Source organism: Eulemur rufifrons, chromosome 3 (assembly GCF_041146395.1).
Source record: "Eulemur rufifrons isolate Redbay chromosome 3, OSU_ERuf_1, whole genome shotgun sequence".
In the NCBI taxonomy this organism is placed as follows: Eukaryota; Metazoa; Chordata; class Mammalia; order Primates; family Lemuridae; genus Eulemur; species Eulemur rufifrons.
Window position 1 is genome coordinate 63,985,597 of NC_090985.1, and position 23,975 is coordinate 64,009,571.

The 23,975-nt window shown below is 36.8% G+C and overlaps 1 protein-coding gene across 1 annotated transcript; it reads right to left on the reverse strand.

Annotated features, from left to right (window-relative positions):
• Nucleotides 1-1,206: 1,206 nt before the first annotated feature.
• On the reverse strand, nt 1,207-23,941 carry PLEKHF2 (pleckstrin homology and FYVE domain containing 2). The gene is made up of 2 exons (XM_069466201.1): nt 23,717-23,941; nt 1,207-3,818 (listed from the first exon to the last, which is right to left on the reverse strand). The coding sequence occupies exon 2, from the start codon at nt 3,802-3,804 to the stop codon at nt 3,052-3,054; it is 753 nt and encodes a 250-aa protein (XP_069322302.1). The 5' UTR covers nt 3,805-3,818; nt 23,717-23,941; the 3' UTR covers nt 1,207-3,051.
• Between the last annotated feature and the right edge of the window lie 34 nt (nt 23,942-23,975).

Here is a 23,975-nt window from a genome sequence, read left to right on the forward strand (position 1 = left end):
GCAGGGGGATCGCTTGAGGTCAGGAGTTCGAGACCAGCCTGAGCAAGAGCGACACCCCATCTATACAAAAACCAGAAAGCTTAGCCAGGTGTGGTGGTGCACACCTGTAGTCCCAGCTACTCAAGAGACTGAGGCAGGAGGATGGCTTGAGCCCAAGAGTTTGAGGCTGCAGTGAGCTATGATCACGCCATGGCACTCTAGCCAGAGCAACAGAGCAAGACTCTGTCTCAAAAAAAAAAAAAAAAAAACCCTTTGCTTTCTCGTGCTGAAATCATACATGAAGTAAATGATTGTAAAAAAAATTCAATTACTGTAGATGTCAAGTACAAAGTAATTTTTAAGATATTACCTTGAAAAAGTCTGAAGCACCCAAAACCGATACTATAGAGCCTGACGTAACAGACGCCTAATAAATGTTAAAATAATTTAGCCTTTAAGGAAAGACTTTTAAAAAACTACCAATAAACACAATTTCATGTCTTTTCATCCTAGACTTCACTATTAAATTTTATTTACCTTGTAAAATGTATAGCAATCTAGTATATGTGGATATGTAGATAAATAATTGTTACTACACTGCTTTAAGTTACATGTATATGAGAACAAAATTAGCACATGTGAAAGGAGGTTTCAGATCAAGTACTGGGACCGCCCAAGAATAATAAGGTATACAATTTGATACGACCTATTTATAAGAATTTTGAAATCAAGGTGTTAAGGATAGAAAAGGTAACTTTATATTAACTATGGCCATTTTATGCACTTGACCCAAAAGCATGAATTTCCATATTAAGGCATATTCAATTGAATATTTTTCCTTTACATCTACAGAATTTTTCTTGCTTTACACCAATGGTTACCAATTTGGTTAATGTACTGGGTAGTCCAAGTAAATTTCATTCAAGAGAAATGATATGAAAAATGAGCACGAAATCACTTCAGGTTTATATAACCAAGATTTATATGAACTTTAAAAATTACAGAAAAAAATTCTGGAAGAACACACTTCTTGGGTTCTACTTGCATAGAAACATTGTGAAAAGGAGAGAATTTATGTTCACAGCTCTACCCTAGTGCCTAGAACAATGCCTGGCACATAGTAGGCACTCACAGCTGTGGAATGAGGCAAAATATGCATAATATCTTTATTATCTCAGCAAAGGCAAGAAAATCTTCAAATCACAATATACAGAGAACAGAAGGCAGGTTGTAAAATATTTTTATTGTAAAAACAGTCAATAGAAGTTGACATAGAGGTTGACAATGCAAACTTTATCTCAGAACATTTCCCCTTGGTTCCTAAATTTGCTAGCTTCCTATGTACCAGCAAGTCTCCATTAGCATTTCTCAGGTTTCATGGTCTTTTTCAGATATGTTGACTGATTATATGTATATATTGCTTAGAAACAAAGCCCATCTGATATTGAAAAAACAAACAACAAAACAATAAAACCCTAGTTCTGGTGTGCTTTTCTTTCACATTTCCTACAGGGAGATCTGTGTGTCTCAGATGCTTTCCAAAACTTAACAGTAAAATAAAATTAGAGCCTTAACCAAACAGTAAGATAACAAAGAATCCTCCATCACAAGTTATTGAATCAAACCTCTCATGACATTTGCAGTATATTCAAATTTAAATTTTTTTTTAATTTAGAATTTAAAACAAACTTTAGACTGCTGATTTTCCATATTTCAAAGACTGTAATTATTTGCAGCATAGAAATGGAGAGAGTAGTGCAAAATGCATCAAGTTTTATATGATACATATACTTTCAACCTAATGGCTGCCTCAAAAGCAAAGAATGAAAAATTACCAAGTCTCAAAACAAATCTAGACTGGCTTAAATTTCACAATTTAGAAATATCAATTGCTACCCTATTTCCACAGATTGCAAAATTATTTCAGAAACATTACACATACAACTGTTTTACAAAAATAGAAATATTGTTTGGGACTTTACAAAACTTTATAAAATATAACACTATATTTGTAAATCCAAGATAGTTTCACACTGAAATAGATAATCAGATATGAAGTCTAGTCAAACTTTGACTTACATATTATTTCTTCCAAATCTTCAAACCTAAGTAAATCTGTGCTCTACCATGTGATTTTTTTTAGAGATTGTTTATTTTCAAGGGTTTTATAAGATTTTCATTCTAGAAATGTTAAAGCAGATGAACTATATCTAAAAATAAGTCATACTAAAAGTAGAAGCTAATGCAATATGACAATTCTGTATTATTGATAAATTTCAAACCCAAATTCCTAAGAATGACAACCTATTATTAATTTAAAATATATATTTGACAATTATAATTTGAGACCTATAAAACATAAAAATATAATCACAACTATTTTATGGAAAAATACGTATTCATACAGAATGAAAATACCTCTAAATTTAGTTATTTGTAGCTATCAGATGAGAATTATTTCCTAATTATATCCATTCATAAACACTCATCACTTCAAAGAGCACCAGTGTATTTTTTAAACAAACCAAAAAGTGAGAAGGTAGGGGCTTATTTCATGTAACAGTGCTATTATGATAAGGCACCACTAGGTATATGAAAAAGCCAAACAAAGAATTTCCAAATCATGTATTTTTGTTACTGGTGTCTTAACCATTAGATAGGCTGGTTAGAAAAATGCTAATAACAGTACTAATTAACCACCTTATACACCATTTCTCATCATTCTGTGCTTTTAGTTTTTCCATATAACAGAAACGAAAACAACAATGTAGTACATGATTTGTTAAATAAACATCTTTCCCAACCTTCCAAGAAAACAATCTAGAAATAAGAAACAAAAAATTTATGTGATATATTTGTAAAAGTCTATCCCTGTAGAAGAGTGTGAGGAAGGGGAAAAGGCAGGGGAAACTACTTTCTATAGAACATATTGAGGCACATGTAGGTTACAAGTTTCTCAGGCAAATTCATGGCTACAGCAAAATTAAGAGAGAGCTCAGAACTTTACAATTCCCCCAAAGTTGATTTCTCAGATAGTTACACCCAATTAATTAAATATTTCAAAATGTGTTCTTAGTCACTGCTATCATCATCGTCATCATCATCATCAGATACATCATTTAAAGGAGACTTTAATGACTGACTGTAAGAGTCTGATCTAGTAGGCTGGCATGTGGCCATGTCCCCAGTAGAAAGCAGGTCATAGCAGAAGTCACAAATCCGCACAGGCTTAGAGGACTGGCTGGGAAGAAGAAATCTCTTTTCAGAGCAGGGCCCACAGACAACAAAACCACACTTGCGGCAATGATGACGACGATTAACAGGTGTGAATTTTGCTTTCTGACAACGCATACATACAGTTGCCTCAGAGTCAGGAACCCAGACAGCCGCATGTTCATTACTGGGTGTCTTCCCACTTTTGGAGAGTAAATCAGTAACACATTTATTTATGTGATTCATCCATTCTGATTTCTCAGTAGCAGTGGCAGCATAAACTGCAAATGATTTAGTTGGTGTCTTGATAAGCCATCCATTCCTTAAGTCTCCCTCATCTTTAATGGAATCAATAGTGACATTTTCCAGGGGAATAATATGTTGTTTGTTGTATTTTTTCTTCTGGATGACAATATTACCATATACAAGAATATCATTAAATAAGAAAAACTGCCTTGCTTTGGGCTTTTTTCTGCACAGCTTAGTCAATACTCCTTCTCCAATAAGAACCCGTCCCGGTATAGTTAAGGGTTGACCAGCTGCTCCAAAACAGTTTTCCACTATACTTATACGTCTAGTATTTGCTTCACTGTTTGCCAAGCGATCCACCATCTTTTCCTAATGGCCTTAAAAAAGAAAGAAAGAAAGAAATTAGCACATATAAATTACAAATTCCCAGAAATTAATAAATTATATTACCTAAATTTAATCTAAAATCATTGCTTTTACACAAAGGCAAAATGTTCGAAATTCTTTCCCTGTAAGATAATCACTAAGCACACCAAAAGGACTAACATTTCTTAATTTTTATAATCAAAAACAATTACTAACCATCTCCTATAGAGCATCACACTAGTTATACTGGTATTTATAAAAGTATCAACTTCCTACAGACATAAATAATGAAAAACAATTGAGCAAATATCCATCATCTCTGCAATATGATAAACCCAGTTCCATGAAATTTAATCTCAATGGGATTCTGAACAACCAAGGACGAAATATTATATAAACTAAAAAAAAAATGACTACCATTTTCCCAGCAAGCTATTACCACTGAGCCAATGCCTTAATTTTCTCACCTGGATTACTGGAACTGTTTCCCAACATGTTTCCTTGCCTTCAGTCTTGCCCCCTAAATCAATCTTTAGGCAGTGACCTCCAAAATGCTAATCTGACCCTGCCATTGCTCAAAATGATCCCCCTTAACCTATAAAATACAGGGTATCTTTAGCACGGTACTCAAGGCCCTTCATTACCTGGTTCTTTCTTATCTTCCCAGCCTCATCATAAGTCACTTTTCACCTCAAATGTATTCTAAGAATACCTTACTACTTGTAGTCCATTTCATTGTTGTTTCCTTTACTACTTACTACTCCAACTAACTCTTACTTATCCTTCAAGACTCAGTTTAGGTTATCATATCTCCTTTGGGAAGCCTTCCTTTAAATCCCTACACTAGATAAAACCTTCCTCTGTGCTCTCCATATTACATGTATATTCTAGCTTCACTTTTATGAAAGTACTGAAATATGTCTCTCCCACAGATAGCTGCGTAGCCTGAAAAGCAGAGAATACCTGATATTTTTGAAAGTGACAGTCTGACATAGCAAAGGTATTAAAAAATGTTAACAAGAACATTTTAACTATGTGCAAAAACCCCATATTAATCAAATCTAAACAATCATAGATTTAATCTCTGGATCTAATATTGACTTCATTCAAGTCCCAGAGTTGTGTCTTATTTCAAACCTACTGAACTAAAACTACTACACTACAACCAAGTCATGTACGTTAAAGAAGAACAAGGTTTGAGAAGAATATTTAAAATTTAAAGACTAACAGCATAATCTAAGTTCCAGCATTCAGCTCACAAACTAATGATACTATAACCCTTCTTGGTCTCCATTATAAAAGAGATATCATACAGTTCTGGTTATTCCTGAATTCTGTCTCTCTCCCAATCTTGTGGCCTTACAATATAAAGCACTCTTGTCCTCCACAAGGGTAGGCTCTGGCAGGCCAGAATGTTATATTGAAGAATTAATATGATAATGCATGGTTCCAAACTGTGAAGGTTTCTCTTTGTAATTACGACTAATCTGCCAGCCAATTAAAAGTCCACTATCCTATGCACAAGTACATCACAGAAGAGGAAATAAAAACAGCTCATAAATATGAAAAGAGGTCCAACTTTTTTTAATAATTAAACAACATTAAAACACTAAGATATTTTTCACTTAGATTAAGAAAAATTTAAAAATTTACTAAGATGCAGTACTCACAAAGATGTAGGGAAATAGGTGCCTTGTACACTACAGGAAGTATGTGAACCCACCAATCTAGGTATCTAAGCACAGAAATTTCATTCACATGCATAAAGGTATATACAAGGATAATCAACACACCACAGGAAAAAAAATTGGGAAAGCCCCAAATGTCCATCAAGATGAATTGGTCGACCAAGTTATGACACATTCTTAATCATAATTCTTGAGAATAAGATAGATCTAGAAAAAGCAATATGGGGAAAATGCTCAGGTGGGGAAAAGAGCTGAACATCAGGATCCCAGTTTTATTTCAAATACATACCATATTTCATCAAATCTAAGATGCTATAGATTTTAAGACATCTTTATTTTATGTTCAATTGAGAAAGAAAAAAGTGCTGCTCATTAAACCACAACATACCCTTGATTATAAGACATTCCAATTTCAGAGACTTTATATACTAAAAAACATTTATCTTTAGACTCAATGAAATATATTAGGTTGGTGCAAAAGTAATTGCAGTTTTAGCATTGTTGAAATTTGCCATTAGATATTGGAATACATTCTTAAATAAATGTGGTTATATTATACATCATTTTAATGCACATTTCTTGCTTTATTTATTTATTTTTTTTGCTAATGACATGTTACTTGCTGTTTATTTTATATTTATTTTAGACTATGGAAATGATGTTAGACAAAAAGCAAATTCAAGTGATTTTCTTATTCGAGTTGAAAATGAGTGGTAAAGCAGCAGCGACAACTCAACAACTCGCAACATCAACAATGTATTTGGCCCAAGAACTGCAAACGAACGTACACCGCGGTGGTGGTTCAAGAAGTTTTGCAAAGGAGACGGATGACAGCCTCGAAGATGAGGAGCGCAGTGGCCAGCCATCAGAAGATGACAACGACCAATACAGAGATGATCCCCTTACAACTACAGGAGAAGCTGCCAAAGAAGCCACCTTCCCAGCGTTGTTGTCCTTGACCATTCTACAGTCGTTTGGCATTTAAAGCAAATTGGAAAGGTGAAAAAGCTCAGTAAGTGGGTGCCTCAGGAGTTGACCAAAAACAAACAAAAAAAATGGTCATTTTGAAGTGTCGTCTTCTCTTCTTGTACGCAACAACAACAAACCATTTCTCCACTGGATTGCGACATGCAACGAAAAGTGGATTGTATATAACAACCAGCTATGTACGACCAGCTCAGTGGCTGGACCAAGAAGCAGCTCCAAATCACTTCCCAAAGCCAAACTTGCACCAAAAAAACGTCATGGTCACTGTTTGATGGTCTGCTGCCAGTCTGATCCACTATAGTTTTCTGAATCCTGGTGAAACCATTACATCCGAGAAGTCTGCTCAGCAAATCGAGGAGATGCACCGAAAACTGCAGCCAGCACTGGTCAACAGAAAGGGCCCAATTCTCCAAGACAACGCCTGACCACACATCGCACAATCAACGCTTTCAAAGTTGAACAAATTTGGCTATTAAGTTTTGCCTCATCTGCCATATTCACCTGACCTCTAGCCAACCGACTACCACTTCTTCAAGCATCTCAACAACTGTTTGCAGGGAAAATGCTTCCACAACCAGCAGGATGCAGAAAATGCTTTCCAAGAGTTTGTCGAATCCTAAAGCATGGATTTTTATGCTACAGGAATAAACAAATTCATTTCTCATTGGCAAAAATGTGTTGACTGTAATGGTTCCTATTTTGATTAATAAAGATGTGTTTTAGCCTAGTTATAATGATTTAAAATTCACAGTCTGAAACCACAATTACTTGTGTACCAACCTAATACTGTAAAAGCATTATTATAGACATTTGTAAATATGTAAGCACACATAGAAAATAAAATTAGAAAACTATATGACATACTATCCACAATAGTAATTTATCTCAGGAAAGTATGATTACAGATAATTTTTTCATACTTTAAATTACATTCAAACATTCAACAAGTACTTGTCAGGCACTTAGGATCTAGTGCAAGAAAAATAAGAAACAATACAAGCACGGTCCCTGCTCTTCAAGGTTTATGTTCTAATAGAGAAGGAGAAACAGAAAACAAAATCAAGAAGTAGTAATTAATGCTATGATTTTTTAAAAGTGATTTTAAAAAGATCAGCTAACTAGATGGTCAGGGAAGGCCTTTCTGAAGTAGTGTCATTTCAGCTGTTAAAAATTTATTAGCTAGGCAGACATATGGGGCGGGGACAGGGGAGAATATTCTAGGCAAAAAAAAAAAATAACTGCAGAGACCCTAAGGCAGGAAAATAGATTGGCACTTTTAAGGAACTAAAAGTATCTATCCCCATCTGAATGAACAACTGATTCTACTCGTTTGGACATAGTTATTAATCAGCTCATACACAATGCAAACAGGTTTCCTATTGTTGCTACCACTGGAATTATTAATAATACCACCATAAATTTGTACAGTGCTTTTTGCATTTATTATATCTTCTGATTTTAACTGTCTTAAACTCCTACAAAGTAACTAGAGAAGTTTTTATTATCTCCCAAAGAATCGTCTAATAATATTAGCTGAAATGTGAGCTGAAGAAGAAACTAAAGCAGAAAGTGAGAGATTCAACAATGATAGAAGCAAAACTTAACCTGGAATTAACTCTACTTACAGGGAGTCCAAGCGATGTGCTGAGCATTTGCATTTATTACTGTATTTCCTACTCCTAGCAACCTTATGCAATACGCACTATTAGCTCCATTTTATGGATGAGTAAACAGACAAAAAGGGGTTAAATAACTTGGCCAAGGCTGTCACAGCAGAACAGGACTCAAATTTGATTTCTCTCTGATGTTATCAGTATATTATGGTATACTAATTGTTCTTTAAACTCCAATGACTCTACAAGAACTCTATGAAAGCTATTATTAGCCTGTGGACCTTCACTGCAAACCCTAAAAACACTGAAGATAGATAAGGGAATACTACCTTCAGTAAATCACCTAAAATAATATGTCATGATTTACCCAGCTGGTCTGATAATGTTTCAATTCTTCAAATTTTGCAATATATTAAATTTAAATCTTTGTTCATAAACCTTTCCCCCTGTTTAAGAATGACGCAACTTAAGAGAGGCTTGGGGCATTATTAATTAGTATTTGGCTAGAGTAAAGCAAATAGCTTTCACAAGTTTGACAATGACCCACATAAATTCATACTGCAAGGTTACAAACATACACTCACATAACTCTTTCACCAAATGATGCATTCTATTATATTCATTTATTCTAATGACAGTGGCAGCTCATTTGATTGATTTCACTAACAGGTTGTGACCTAAATCTGAAAAACAACGGGCACACAGAACCTAAGTCCTTTGACCTTAAGCAGCTCCTTCCATTACCCTTGTTTGTCCTGAAATATTTTCTGTATGTGTCTGACATGAAAAAGAGGGGAAGCACTGAACTAAAACACTCAGGAATACACAAATTCTACCCTACACACAAACACATACACAAGAAAAGAAAGAGAGAGATGGTGGAAGGGAAATAGCAGGTATCGAGAGGAGAGAGAAGAGGAGAGGGGAGGAGAGGGGAGGGGAGGGGAGGGGAGGAGAGGGGAGGGGTGGGGAGAGGGGAGAGGAGAGAGGAGAGAGGAGAGAGGAGAGAGGAGAGGAGAGGAGAGGGGAGAGGAGAGTGAGGAGAAGTTATCAAAAGGGAAATCAAAGTATTAATACCACTTTTACCTGGGTTACAGCTAGATACTCCAAAGTAATGTTTTTTTGTAAACTGGATTAGGGCACTACCCTTTGGTTCAAGGCCTAAGCAGGGCCTCTCCCCTCTCCCAAAGCCCAAATCCAAATTTACTGCCAGCACACTGAGGAGTCCCAAGCAGTAAGAACTCTCAAAAAGACTTCTGCAAGAGGACTAGCAAACAAGATTACAGGGCCTAGCCAAGGATTGAGTCCTTTGCATATTTTACTCATTGAGGGGTACCAAAACAGGAAGCAGAAGAGAGCTATAAAAGTGGCCCAATTTGATTACTGTCTACTTTCTCAAGAAGGAATACTAGTGAACACAGGAAGAGCTAGGAAAAAAGCTTTCCCATCCTCTCACAGAAATGACTTTAAGACAAATCTCAGGAAGAAAAATTACTAGGTCAAAAGGTATGATTGTTGAAAAATTCTCGCTACTTTTTGCAAAATTTCCATTCTGGAAGGTAACACCAATTAACCTTACAGCACAGTGACAGTACCCATCCCATCTTGTCCTACATATGATATTTTTCTTTAAAGATTTCAGCAAATATAACAGATTAAAAAACAGTATCTCGTTTTATTCATTCATTCATTTTCATTTATTGTTTAATCATTCAACAATTACTTTTTTTTTTTTTTTTTTGAGACAGAGTCTTGCTCTGTTGCTCAGGCTGGAGTGCAGTGGCACCATCATAGCTCACTGCAGCCTCGAACTCCTAGGCTCTTGCCTCAACCTCCGGAATAGCTACAGGAGCACACCACTGTGCCAGCTAATTTTTCTTATTTTTTGTAGAGATAGGGTGTATCACTATGTTGCCTAGGCTGGTCTCAAACTCTTGGCCTCAAGTGATCTTCCCATCCTGGCATCCTAAAGTGCTGGGATTACAGACATGAGCCACCACTCCAGGCCCATTAATTCTTGAGTTTGAAAAAACTTATCTAGGCAATCATGATCTGAAGGCTCATAGTCTGAGATTTAAACAATCAAATTCACTATCATTATTAGTTTAAGTGTTGTTTCTTTGCATTTATCTTCTGACTCATCTAACACTTCTGAAATGTCTTCCTTTGCCATTTTTTCTCTTTGCTATTAAAGACAAAACAATGAAAAAAATCTGAATTCTCAAATATGTTAAATGAAAGTTTAAGACAAATAAAAAGACTAAAAACGATATCTCCAAATTGCTTTCATATCTTAAAAGATGATGCAACAGTGATGATATACTTCACCACTGCATCATCCTTCTTGGCAATTTCTTCACTCTTCCATTTTCTCCTTTTTGGCATAATTGGGGAAAATAAATGAGTAATGATTAAATATGTCCTAGGAAAATGAAACAGCAAAATGCTTCCAGATATAGGAAAAGTAAGATCACTAAGATCCCAAAATATATCTTAGATTTACATGTGCCTAATGAAACCATATGGTAATTGCAAGCTAGAATAAGATTTATTCTAGTTTTTTTGATAATTTTCTTTTTGTTCTTTGGAAGATCTCTAAGAAATTAATATAAATTACAAAATAAATCACTACAATAATTAGAACTACTCCTCACAAAAGAAACTCAAAAACCAAAATTGAGACCAATGAACTCTGATGATAAATATCAAATGTTAAGAAATACCAATACCCGAATCCCCCAGATATTCTGATTGTATTGTTCTAGCACATGTAGGGTATGGCTTGTACAATGGAATATTTTTAAAGCACCCACAGGTAATCCTAATGTGCAGCTAAGGTTTAGTAACATTTTTTCATTACAATGAACAAAAGAATAAACAAAAAACCTATTAAACTGTTGCTGGAACTCACATATCCATAAATTATTTTAGAATAAATTAACATCTTTATAGCTTTGAGCATTCCTAGCCAGGCTGATAGTACCTCTTCCCAAAGTTTGAAATCTTTTACGGCTTAGTAATTTTATATGTTTCTTCTTATAAGGCAGTTACATTTCTTAAGTAGGCTCCCAGGTATTGTATATTTTTTGTTGTCACTTTGAATCTCATCTCTTTTCCACATTATGTTTTCTAATTAATTAATACTGTTGATAGGAAAACTTGATATTTCTGTTCCTTTTCACATTCAGCTATTTCACAGAATTCTATTAATTCCAATAGTTTTCCAATTGATTTTCTTTGATTTTGCTTTCTTTTCTAGAAAATAGTGTCTGGCAGCCCTAATACAAAGTTAAAATGTAAGAACTACAGTAGAAACACATCTTTTATTAAAGCCAGATTTTATACACCCATTTTAAAAAATAAACAAAGGTTTCAAGTTATCTCCTTCACAACTGCAGACAAGAACTGCATTTAAATTGTCTAAGCTCCAACCTAGCCTTTTGGTAACATCTTGTTTGTAAAGTAATACGTTCTTCAGTGGTGTCTACCACCTGTCAAAAATGTAATACTAGGAGAGACAAAAACTTTAAAAAAGACAGAGAATCCTATTTACAATTGAGAAGACAGCCCAACTGTCATAGACTACTATGTCCCAGTTCTTCCTACTGAAAATCAATACTTCTTATCTTATCCTTACAGGTAAATTTAAAATGAAAACTCACCTAATTTATTTCTTACACATACCCACAATATCTGACATCAGTGAGCTTCAGCATTCAACCATGCATTACAGTGAAAAACCGATTAACCAAAAGACCAGGATTGTAATCTTGGCTCAAATGCTAAGTAAGTGATTTCAAACAAATTACTTAACTGCTTTCAAAAGAGGAAGAAGAAAGAAGGAAGAAGGAGAAAGAAGAAAGAGGAGGAGGAAGAAGAAGAGGAAGAAGAAAATTTGAATAATTTATAAAGCCTTTTCTGTACCTTAAAATATTGAGTCTTTGATAGTAAATGGGCCATATTTTCTGGTTTACTGTAAACCTTATTTGCCTACAAATTAATTTTTAATCAAACTATGACTGTCTTAATATCAATCAAGATTTTAAAATGTGTGTTACTAATGAATTGGGACTTTACAGAAAACGTAAAAGGAAAGGCAGAGACCAATAAGAGAGTGGAGAAAGAAGAGGTAAAAACAAACAGCAACAAACTACCAGAGGTACATCCCCCTGGACAACTGTATAATATCAGAGCAAACTGCTCCCTCTCTTAATGAGTGCATCTAAGTCAAATGAACAAATATTCTGAGTGTCTACCATTTGCAAGAAACAAGACAGTTCTTACTTTCAAGTTCTACAGTTTAGTAACCAGAATAATAACCAGGGAATTCTAAGTAAGAGTCTCAATAAAATATGAGGATGATAAAGCAAAAAAGAAATACTTGAAAATTCAGCAAATTAAATTTGGAATTTTAGTAAATTCTACTTATTCCATCAACAAAAACAGTCAATGTTTTTTCTGTCCCTTTCCACTAAGATTTCTGCCAATCTGGCAAACCAATTGCACAATATGTATTATAGAACTTATTACTGATAAAGGGAATAAGTTCATTTCTTAGGTTAAAAAAAAAAGAACAAACTTTTGTATTTTACTTTTAAACTTATTAAAACTGGATTGAGAATTGAAACTTCAAAATTTTGAATCACATTTAGAGAGAAGCCATAGTTATTTTTTAAAAATCTCTCCTAGGTACCAAATATGGCTATTTCTAAGAAGTAGACTTATTCTACAGTCTCAACCAGAAATGAAAAAAGAAAAAACTAACATTTGCTCAGCACCTACACATGTTGCTAGGCACATCCACATTTTACTCTTTTACTTAATAATATCAATTTTATTAAGTATTAATAATAATTTCATCTATTTTTTAAAAAGTAAATTGAGGCCGGGCGCGGTGGCTCACGCCTGTAATCCTAGCACTCTGGGAGGCCAAGGTGGGCGGATCGTTTGAGCTCAGGAGTTCGAGACCAGCCTGAGCAAGAGCGAGACCCCATCTCTACTAAAAATAGAAAGAAATTATATGGACAGCTAAAAATATATATAGAAAAAATTAGCCGGGCATGGTGGCGCATGCCTGTAGTCCCAGCTACTCGGGAGGCTGAGACAGGAGGATCGCTTGAGCTCAGGAGTTTGAGGTTGCTGTGAGCTAGGCTGACGCCACGGCACTCACTCTAGCCTGGGCAACAGAGTGAGACTCTGTCTCAAAAAAAAAAAAAAAAAAAAGTAAATTGAGTTATGAACTCACTAGTTAAGCAATTTTCCTATGGTCTCACAAGATTTTGTTTGTTTAAATGCATGTTCTTTTTATTACATCTTGCTACCTTCAGAAATAAATATTACAGAAATATCTCACTCATGGATCTTTATTATGTATTTGGAAAAAGCCACTGACAAAATAAAAGGTAAAAATTTAAACACATTATAATAAGCATAAAATATACTCAAAATGATTCTACAAATACTAAAAGGAAGTAAAAAATAAAGCTATGACTAATTTAGGGTATCAGTAAAGGCAGTTTCAAATAAGTTAGATTTGATACAGAAACTCATCATAGTATATAAAAACAACTAACTCACAGTTCAGGAATTTAGAAAATAAATTTGGAAAACCAGAACCACCACAGTGGAGGTTAAAAAAGGTCTTTAGAGAGGTAGCAGAGAAGGTAAGAATATGGACCTCAAGTTCTAAATAAGTCGGCATTTAAATCATCCTATACAAGGCAAGATCCATGTTCCTTAACTACAGCTATAATCCGTAACTCTCTATTCAAAGACTAGATTTCCTGGCCAACAGAATTAAATCTAAAATCCTTAACCTGGTATTCAAAGCCCTTCACAGTCAAGTCTTAGCCTGTTACAGTCTATCTTTCCAGTTTTACCTCTTTCTCTATGATCTCTTTGTTACAGTCAAACCAGACTACTAGCTAGTACCAGAATGTGCTCTGGGCTTTCTTCCTACCTCTAAGGCTCAACATGTCTTCCCTCTTTCGCCCTTCTCTTCTGAAATCTCACCAGTCCTTCAAGATGCACTCAGTTCAATAGCTTCACAGCCAGACGTGGTTTCATCTTTAAATACTCATACCATTTTATTTGTAGCACTTTACAGCACTTATATTCTGTTTCATAAAAATTTACGTACCTGCTTAATCCCAACAGACTTGGAGATTCCTAAAAGCAAGAATAGGCCTCCAGCCTGAGCAAGAGTGAGACCCCATCTCTACTAAAAATAGAAAGAAATTATATAGACAGCTAAAAATATATATAGAAAAAATTAGCCGGGCATGGTGGCACATGCCTGTAGTCCCAGCTACTCGGGAGGCTGAGACAGGAGGATCCTTTGAGCTCAGGAGTTTGAGGTTGCTGTGAGCTAGGCTGACGCCACGACACTCACTCTAGCCTGGGCAACAGACTGAGACTCTGTCTCAAAAAGAAAAAAAAAAAAAAAGAAGAATAGGCCTAGAGTGGTGCCTCACACCTGTAATCTGGGAGGCCAAGGCTCAAGGATTGCTAGAGCTCAGGAGACTAGAAAACTAGTCTGAGCAAGAGAGACCAAAGAGAGAGAAAAAAACAAAAACAGCCAAGTGTTGCAGCATGCACCTGTAGTCCCAGCTATCCAGGAGGCTGAGGCAGAAGGATGGCTTAGAGTCCAGGAGTGGGAGGTTGCAGCGGCCATGGTGCCACTGCACTCTACCAAGGGCTGCACTCTGCCCAGGGTGGTGAGTGAGGCTCTATCTCAGCAAAAACAAAACAAGGTAACTGAGCACCCCTCCAAAAAATAATAATAATGATAATAATTTAAAAAATAAAAGCAAGAACATTATTTTTTACAACTTTGTATTCCCAATAGCACCTACAGAAATGCTTGCATATACATGCCGTCAATGTGCACTGAGCTGAATATTACCAGTAGTCATAAGTGGCAGCATTCTTTCCACTGGTCTCTACTGAAAAAAAACAAAAAAGAGGCAGCAGCTTCTAATTCCGGAGTTTGATGAAAATCAAAGACTTTATTTTTAACGCCTAAATTAATTTTCACAGAAAACAGGAACCACACCTTATACATCAACTGTTTCACTAGACCCACAGATTTTAAATTTATAAGCAAATGTTGTAGTCCATTTAACTATAGTACCTAATTATGAATTCTAAGTACTGAGCATGATAGATCCTGCTTTTTAAAAAAATCTCAATCCCATGATAAAATATATAAATGATTTCTTCTCTCTCCAAAAAGCACAGCTGTTTAGTTAGCAAATAAAAAACGATGATGTATGCATATTTTAATCATCACAAAATTCAGATAAAAATACTGCTTCATTTCAAAAAGTATTTGTACAGGGCAGCTGTATAATGCTTAAAGCTGTAAAGAAAGCATTGCATAATATTTGAAAACTAAAACTAGTAAAGCTTAACTAAAACATTACTGTGGAACTGGTTATCCCGTCACATCCCTGAATTAGTACCATTCAAAACAGTGACAATCTGCTCACTACATTCAAAGCTTCATGCTTGGTGGGAAAAAAAACAAACCAGACACTGGGAAATAAGATACATACCACAAGGTTTAATACAAAGCACAAGGAGAAAAGTACTATGGCAACAAAGTAGTTAAGGAAGGAAAAAAGGAAAGAGGGTATAGCACAGAGAATATAGCATGTGAACACTTGAAATAGGCTGTGAATAAGTGGAATTTCAAAAGGCAAAAAATGATAAGGCTCTACGAGTAAAAATGTATTTTAAAAAGTCACATGATACAGCTGCAGCAGAAACTGTAGGGAGTTATTTAGAGGGCATAAAAAAAGTAAGACGAAATCTTGTTGATTCCTGAGACTTTCTGAAACTTTTGGAAGGAGTGGCCTGATTTGATCTGGATCTTTCTAAAATAACGGTGGAAACAATGAAAGAAACCGAAAGACTGAAAGCAGGATCCAGTTGAAAAGTTGTTGCAAAAGCAGAGAGGAAAGTTGATAAAGAACATGAAGCTTGCAAGAGGAACAGAAAGGATATGTCAGATTCAAGATTGCAAAGTCTAATGGATATGGGAGAGTAAAGCAAAAATTAATTCCTACGTTTTCAGTCTAAATAATACGAACGCAAATAAAACCACTAATAACTTTTGATGAGTTCTAAGTAGTCAAACATATATTGACCACTTGTTCTGTGCAAAGCAATATTAAAAGACAGAAAACACGCAAAACTAAAAATCTCTGTGGAGAAGACAGCTATATTCTCAAGTTTATATAGACAAGTATATATAATTCAGGTGTGTTTGTATAGGAAAGAGAATGATGGGAATAACTGACAAAGAAAGAAAAAGCAAAACAAAACAAGAAAGGAGTTTAGTATTAGTACCCCCATAATATGCTATGAACTGATGAATATAATTAACTCAAATCTGTGCACTCAAAGCGTAAAACAGCAGAGGAGAAACAAACCAAAAACATTTTTAAAAAGGGAGGGAAAAGAGTGATGAAGGTCCGAGGGCCAAAGAGTTGAGTTAGGATGTATAATTATTTTAACCAGGTGGAACATCTAGGACTAAGTCTAAAAGAACTAGAAATTCAAGCTGGGCCTTAAAGCAAACGTAGTAGCTCAAACTACTTGGGTGTGGGGAGTAGATGAAGGTATACAAATCTGTTCCCCAAAGAGAAAATAATTAAGCCCAGGCTGGACGAAGTATGCCAGGAAAAAGGTACAGTGATAGAAGTCTGGCAAGATAGGGAGGAGACAAACTGCAAAAGAAAGTAAGCATCAGAGTGAAGATTTTAACTTTATTATACAGGCAATGGGAGGACAAAGGTTTTTAAACAGGAAAATATTAATCAGTACACAGAAGCAGTATACAGGATGAACTGGAGAGAATATGAAGCAGAAAGGCTGAAGGCAAAGAAACCAGTCAGAAGAGTATTACAATAATCTCCAAATGAAATGTTAACAAAAGCCTAAACCATAATAATTCACAGAAAAAATTAAAAGTGAGGATGAAAGAAAAACAAAATTACTGAGGTACAGTAGATAAGATTTAGGAAATAACTGAATATGTGGATCAAAAGTGAATGTAAGATGACTTCAAAGGCTTAAGCATAAACCACTGGGCAGATATTAGCTTTGTTTCAAGAGGGAGAAGAAATCAGTGTGGGGCATATTTATCTTGAAGTCCTTCTGGGTATCCACAAGACACACATCTGACAGATGCCAGGATGAGCAGGGAGCTCCAGGATGGAGAGAGATTTGGCAGTAATCCACCTAAAATGCTGGTTTGATGTGTGGAAGAGAAAAGAAGACAGAGGACTAAACTTTGGGGAACACCTAGTTGAGAAAGCATGAGGAAAATCAAAGGAAGAATGGGAGACAAAAGAGCACAAAGCACCTTTTCAACATGCTCTCACAAGTTTCACAACTCTCAGAGACTACATGCACAGCCTGCCAAAAGGTCACAATGAGCAGTATGCCACATGGAAAAAAAAAGTGAGGACTAATGGTAATGTATAATAAAAAATTTTAGAGAGCATTGACCTTTAACCCTGGAATTTTTACCCAGAGAAATAAATTGGGAGAGGAGGAGGAGGAGGGGGTATTGCATATAAAGTTTTCCCTCGGGCATTAACTCTAATAGTGAAAAATAAAACCTAAATTTCTACCCATAGAGGAAAAGTTAAATGTATCACCAAAAAAGCCAAGTATCATAAAAGAAAACATTTTAATACCTAAAATGTTTAAACCTCATCATTAAGGGGTAATGTATTAAAGAAAAATATTTATAAAATGTGGCAAAGGGTCAAGATTCTTAATATATAAATGGCTCCTGCAAATCCATAAGAAGGAAAATATCCCAAACAAAAAACGGTAAGATACAATGAAAATTTCTAAACAACAAATGAAAATGACCAGTAAATTAAAATGTTGGCCAGGCTCTGCGGCTCACACCTGTAATCCCAGAACTGTGGGAGGCTGAGGCAGGATGGCTTGAGCCCAGGAGTTCCAGAACAGCCAGGGCAACATAGCAAGATCTCGTTTCTACAAAAAATTTAAAAATTAGCTAGGCATGGTGGTAAGTGCCTGCAGCCCCAGCTACTTGGGAGGCTGAGGCAAGAGTATCGCTTGAGCCCAGGAGTTCGAGGTTGCAGTGACCTGTGATCACACCACTGCACTCCAGCCTCGGTGACAGAGCAAGACCTTGTCACTAAAAAAAAATTTTTTTTAATTAAAATTAAAATTTAAAAAAATTTACTCTTAGTCCTAATCAAAGAAATAAAAATTTAATATATTAGTCACCCCTTTAAGATGTGGAGAAAATGGGCACTCATATCCTTGACAGTATACACTGGAACAACATTTCTAAATGCTATTTTGGCAATATAAGCACTTTAGAAAGTTTACACAACAATTCTATTTCCAGGTATATAAAAAATAATTAGAACAGTGTACAAAGTTGTTCCCATGAAGTTCACGGTAGCTCTGTCTATAATATTGAAAAGCTGGAAACAACATAAATGTTCAATAATAAAAGGCTGATTAAATAAATTATGGTACATCCATGAATTTTTAGGCAGCTTTTTTAGAGAACATAAATTAATATTTAATGTGGAAAACTGTCAAATAAGGCATTTTACTTAATAAAAGTTTCTAAACAGCACATACAGTATAAACCTATTTGTTTTTTAAAAGTGGAAAGACACACCAAAAAGTTAGTACTGGTTATCTCTAAGTACTAGAATGATAATATTTTGATACTGCCTAATTATTTATTTATTTATTTATTTTTTGAGACACAGTCTTGCTCTGTTGCCCGGGCTAGAGTGAGTGCCGTGGCGTCAGCCTAGCTCACAGCAACCTCAGACCCCTGGGCTCAAGCAATCCTCCTGCCTCAGCCTCCCAAGTAGCTGGGCCTACAGGCATGTGCCACCATGCCCGGCTAATTTTATACATATATTTTTTTTAGTTGTCCAGCTAATTTCTTTCTATTTTTTAGTAGAGACGGGGTCTCGCTCTTGCTCAGGCTGGTCTCCAACTCCTGAGCTCAAACGATCTGCCCGCCTCGGCCTCCCAGAGAGCTAGGATTACAGGCATGAGCCACCACACCCGGCCTGCCTAATTATTTTATAATGAACACATAAAAAAGTTTTTAATTTAGGAACAAAATGCAAAGAGGAATGTGTAGAAAAATGTAAGTGTAAAAAGCAAACCAGTTATATATACAGTTAATAAAAATATGAACAAAGAACACAAAAATCTTTTTGATTTTTCCCCGTTATTTAAATGAAACAAATATAAAGAATTAAAGATAGTTCCACTTGTGAAAATGGGAAGAAAAAAAAGATGAAGTTGATGCAAAGAATAAAATAGAAATTTCACATCAAAAAATCTTAATCATTTCAGAAGGAAGCAAGGTCATCTGCCAAGAGTCAGTGTTTCAAGATTGGGATTAGCAACCTGAATAGCGTGAAAAAGCAATAAGCAAAATGAATCAAGCCCAGCATGGTGACCAGCCTGAGCAAGAGCAAGACTCTGTCTCTACTAAAAATAGAAAAATTAGCAGGGCGTGGTGGTGCACACCTGTAGTCCCAGCTACTCAGGAGGCTGAGGCAGTATAGCTTGAGCAGTGAGCTATGAGGACACCACTGCACTCTACCCAGGGCGACAGAGCAAGTCTGTGGGGGGGGGGGGGGATGGGGATGAATCAATTCATTTGATGAGAAAAGGATTAGAAAGTCACTAATAAATAGGCAGGTGGAAAACAAATATATAACAATCACCACAGAATGACTTTTTTAGGGGGATGTGGGAGACGGACAAAAGTACACATAGTAAACCATATTATTTACAAGTTGAGAATTGACCAGCTATACTCAGCAAAGGTGAAGAAGAGGGATTATGTAGCACTAGTGAGTTCATGGTTAGAATATGAACTACAGAGTTCAAAGTTGGAAAGGAAGAAGAGTAATGGCCTGAGAGGGATTGGAGGTGACAATAAGGACAAAAAGCTGCTTCACCATGTATGACAGAAAAGAGAAATAGAAAACAGGCCCTTGCAATCACCGTCGGGCCTAAGTGTTTAAGACTTGAGGTAGAGTGGTTCTGAATGATGGCAAGGTTAAATAACACAGTCATACATATAGGCTGTTAATGCCGAGTAGAGGTGAAGGTCACTGGAGTTAGTGAACTGTAGTTCCAAATTTGGCCTTTCTGGCCAGAAATGAATGCAACTGTTACTTAACCTCTATGCACTTCACTTTCCTCAGCTTTAAATAAATCCTTTCTAGCCTGTCTGATGGGAATTCGGCTAGCACTTAACCTCTCTGCATTTTATTCAACCACAAAACGAAGAGAATAAAACAGAGATGGGAGATTGAATTAAATCAAAGGCTCTCCACCTGACTACACATTTAAATCATGTGTACTTAAAAAAAAAAAAAAAAAAAAAAAGGCAAAACTACCTATGCCCTGTCCCCAAACCCAGTAATTCTGATTTATGTGTTCTGGGGTGGATTCCAGGAACCAATATTTTTAAGAAACTCCTCAGGAGATTCTAATGTGCAGCTAAAGTTGAGAACTGAACTAGGTATTTCTAAAGGCTGCTTCTCTTAACATTTTTAAATTCTATGATTCTATATAATTCGCTGCCACTCTGTTCATTTATTAAAATAATACTATCATGTGCCAGGCATTTCCACAAACATCTTAGTGAATCTTCCTAACAATACTGTGAGGCAAATATTTCTGTATCCATCTTCACAAATGAGTCCAGTGAAGCTTGGAGAAGTGAAGGGACTTGTTAAAGAGTCACAGGCTAGCAAGGAGCAGAGCCAGAACTCATGGCTTGTTTAATTTGTTCCAGTCCACTCTACATGCAACTTGCTTTCTTTCCAGTACACTCACAGTAACTATTTGAATACCTTCTATTCTCTTCCCAGGATCTCCCAAAATTGACCACACTAGTTTGTGGTTTATAGATTGACTAGGGAGAAAGTTATCTTGAGTGAGGGCAGGAAATTAACCCCAAATTCTACAGTCATTACAGACTTACAGAACACTTTAATCAAGAGAGGTTTTGCAACTTAGACTAGCACTGTGAAAGCATATCTATGAAGTATTTTTTATTCAGTTAAACCAACACACACATTGCTATTAAGCAGACAACTCACGTACAAAGCTGGTTCGTCAAAGATAGACTTATCAATAGAAAAGCGATTTTATATACTTTCTATTAAGCAGGGCATTCTAAAAATTCTAAGACAATACAATTCTGACAAAACAGTAATTGATAGAGCAATGAGATTTGCTCTACCAAAGAGTTTAAATGTATAAACATAACCTTCAAAATTTTCAGGCATTAATTTATTTCTATCAAGTGCAAATAAATCAATCACACTTAAAATTATGATAAAATCCTTTTGTTGATCCACAGTTTCTCTCCCATTCATCAGTAATTATTAATCCACCATCTACTTGGAAATTTCATAAATATTCAAGTTCTGTACCCCCAGGCCAAAATTCATTTAGTTACCAAGATAAATTCTCAAAAAAAAAAAAAAAAAAATACAATGAAACAATCTGTGGATTTAATAGAGTTCGTGGCATGTACTGGGAAAAAAGACTACAGAAACTTCACTACTACATCCATGGAAATTACAATTTAATAAGAAATTCATGATGCATATTTACAAGAAACAAACATATGTGCATTCATCCACTCAAACCTTTCCTGAGCATTTGCTATGTTCTTGGATGCTAGAGATGGAGAGGCAAATCAGATCCAATGTGTTGCCTGCTGTCAAGGAGGTGCCTTGACAGATCTATACAGTATTTATGGGAATATCACGGGAGAAATGAATTGATTCCCGGGGAGAGAAAGGGAGTGGGGTAAGAGAACAGGGCAGAAAAGGCTTCAAAAAGTATAGACTTCAGAGTATTTCTAAAAGGAAAAATTTCATTACAAGAACACTTGCAAAAAAGTATTTATACTGAAGAACTAAATTCAAATCAGAAAGAGCAGCAATAAGAGCAAACAAGATGGACAGAGATTGCTCCACAGGACTGACTTAATGTATCCTAAAAAGTTATGCTATAGGAAAATGAGAAGGCTTCAGAATCACAAGACCTCAGTTAAATACTAGCTTGGCTGCTAGATTTGTGAAGTAAGTCACCTCATTTCTAAATAACTCTAAATAATAACTCTAAATAAAAATAAATATGTATAATGACATTTACTTGACAATGAAGCAAAACTAAAAGAATTTTTAAGAACTGAGGAAACTGGTAATCAAATCTGAACAGAAGCTATACTTTTACCTCTGAAGAGTAAAAAGAGAAAGTCTCCAAGATGTTTTAGGGGTAATTGTATTTGTGGTTAAGAGCCTTTTCAGTTTATTTAACAGAATTTTAAAACTAAGATGTCTCTATTAAAAAATAATTTATATTAATTTACTGGGGTAATTCAAGCTGAATCTTTTCTTCTATGCGGTAGTCAGTGCATCACTTTTGTTTTTTTGAAGCGATTACATGTGCTTTCCAAATAAACAGTTAATACTATTCGCCTCCCTTGCTGTGAGGACCCAAAGAGATTAAAAATTAGAAGCCCTCATTAATACTTAATTAATCTGAGGACTCCATGAGCTACCGGAGTACAAAAAAAAGGTAAATGCTCGAAACATTGGTAGGCATGCAACTTTAAGAAGCCAAAAGGAGGAAAAAAACTTGGAAATGTCAAGATCACTTCACCTTATTCTTAAAAGAACAACACATGCCTTTAAGTCTCTCCGTCCACGTTTGTGTTTCAATCTTTCCTTAATGAGCCTCTCCAGCAGTGTACTAAAACACGACAAAGAAGGCATTTATCAACGTACTTTGTGAGTCTATGAATTATGGAGAAGGGCTTAGGTATCAGTAACCTTCATACCACTCATTTTCATTGCACATTCACACAAGTTATTGCTGTAATGTGCTAAGAGCACAGAGACTATTCAAGTAACATGAGCAGCGAGCTCTCAGCCTTTAATAACATTGTTTAAAAGAAAAATAAATTAGGCAAAGGACCATAAAACTAAAATACTCCAAATAAATAAACCATCGCTTCTATCATAGCAAATTCTGCGGTGCCATTTCACTCCCCGCTCCCCCCCCCCCCCCCGCCAAGTCACATAAAAATATGCTGTTCAAGTTACAACGTCCCTGATGCGCACACCCTGCAAACTTTTCCGACAGAAACATGCTGGGGCCCGGAGACGCCACTGGCGTCGTGGCCAGTCCTCTAGCCCCGCGACTTCTCGCCCGACCTCCGGGCTCCCTCCCGCAGACGCGCGCGCCGGACCCTCCCAGGCGGTCCCTACACTCCCGCGGCGGCGCGGTCCTGGGGCGGGCGCGGCTCGCTCCGGGGCCGGCGGGCCCGGGGGGACCGCGGCGGCCACCCGCCCGCGGGCCGGCCCAGAGCTAGGGGACCGACCCGGGAGCGCCCCGTTTCTCGCAGACCCCAACATGGCGTCGGCCGCCGCCGCCCGCGACGACGACACCTCCCGGCGCCGCGACGGCCCCGGGACCGCGAGAGGAAGCGCCCGGAAAGTTTCGCTTCTCTCCTCCCGGCACGCCAGGAGCCGGCCGGCCACCAACCCGGGCTTCACATACCCAGACGGGCGCGGACGCCAGCGGCGAAGGTCCGATTCCTCCTAGTCGCGGACGCCGGGCACTGACTCTGCCTTCTCCCCCGCCCGGGCCTCCCAGGGTGTGTGCGGTCCGCGGTCCCGCGCAGCCAGCACGATCCGGACGCGGCGGGCTGCCAGAGCAGCCGCTCGCAGGTGACTCCTCTGCCCCTCCAGTCGAACCCGACAACGGCCGCTTGTGCCGGCCTCTCCCCTGCGCGTGCACGGGCGCGCCCCCGCCCACA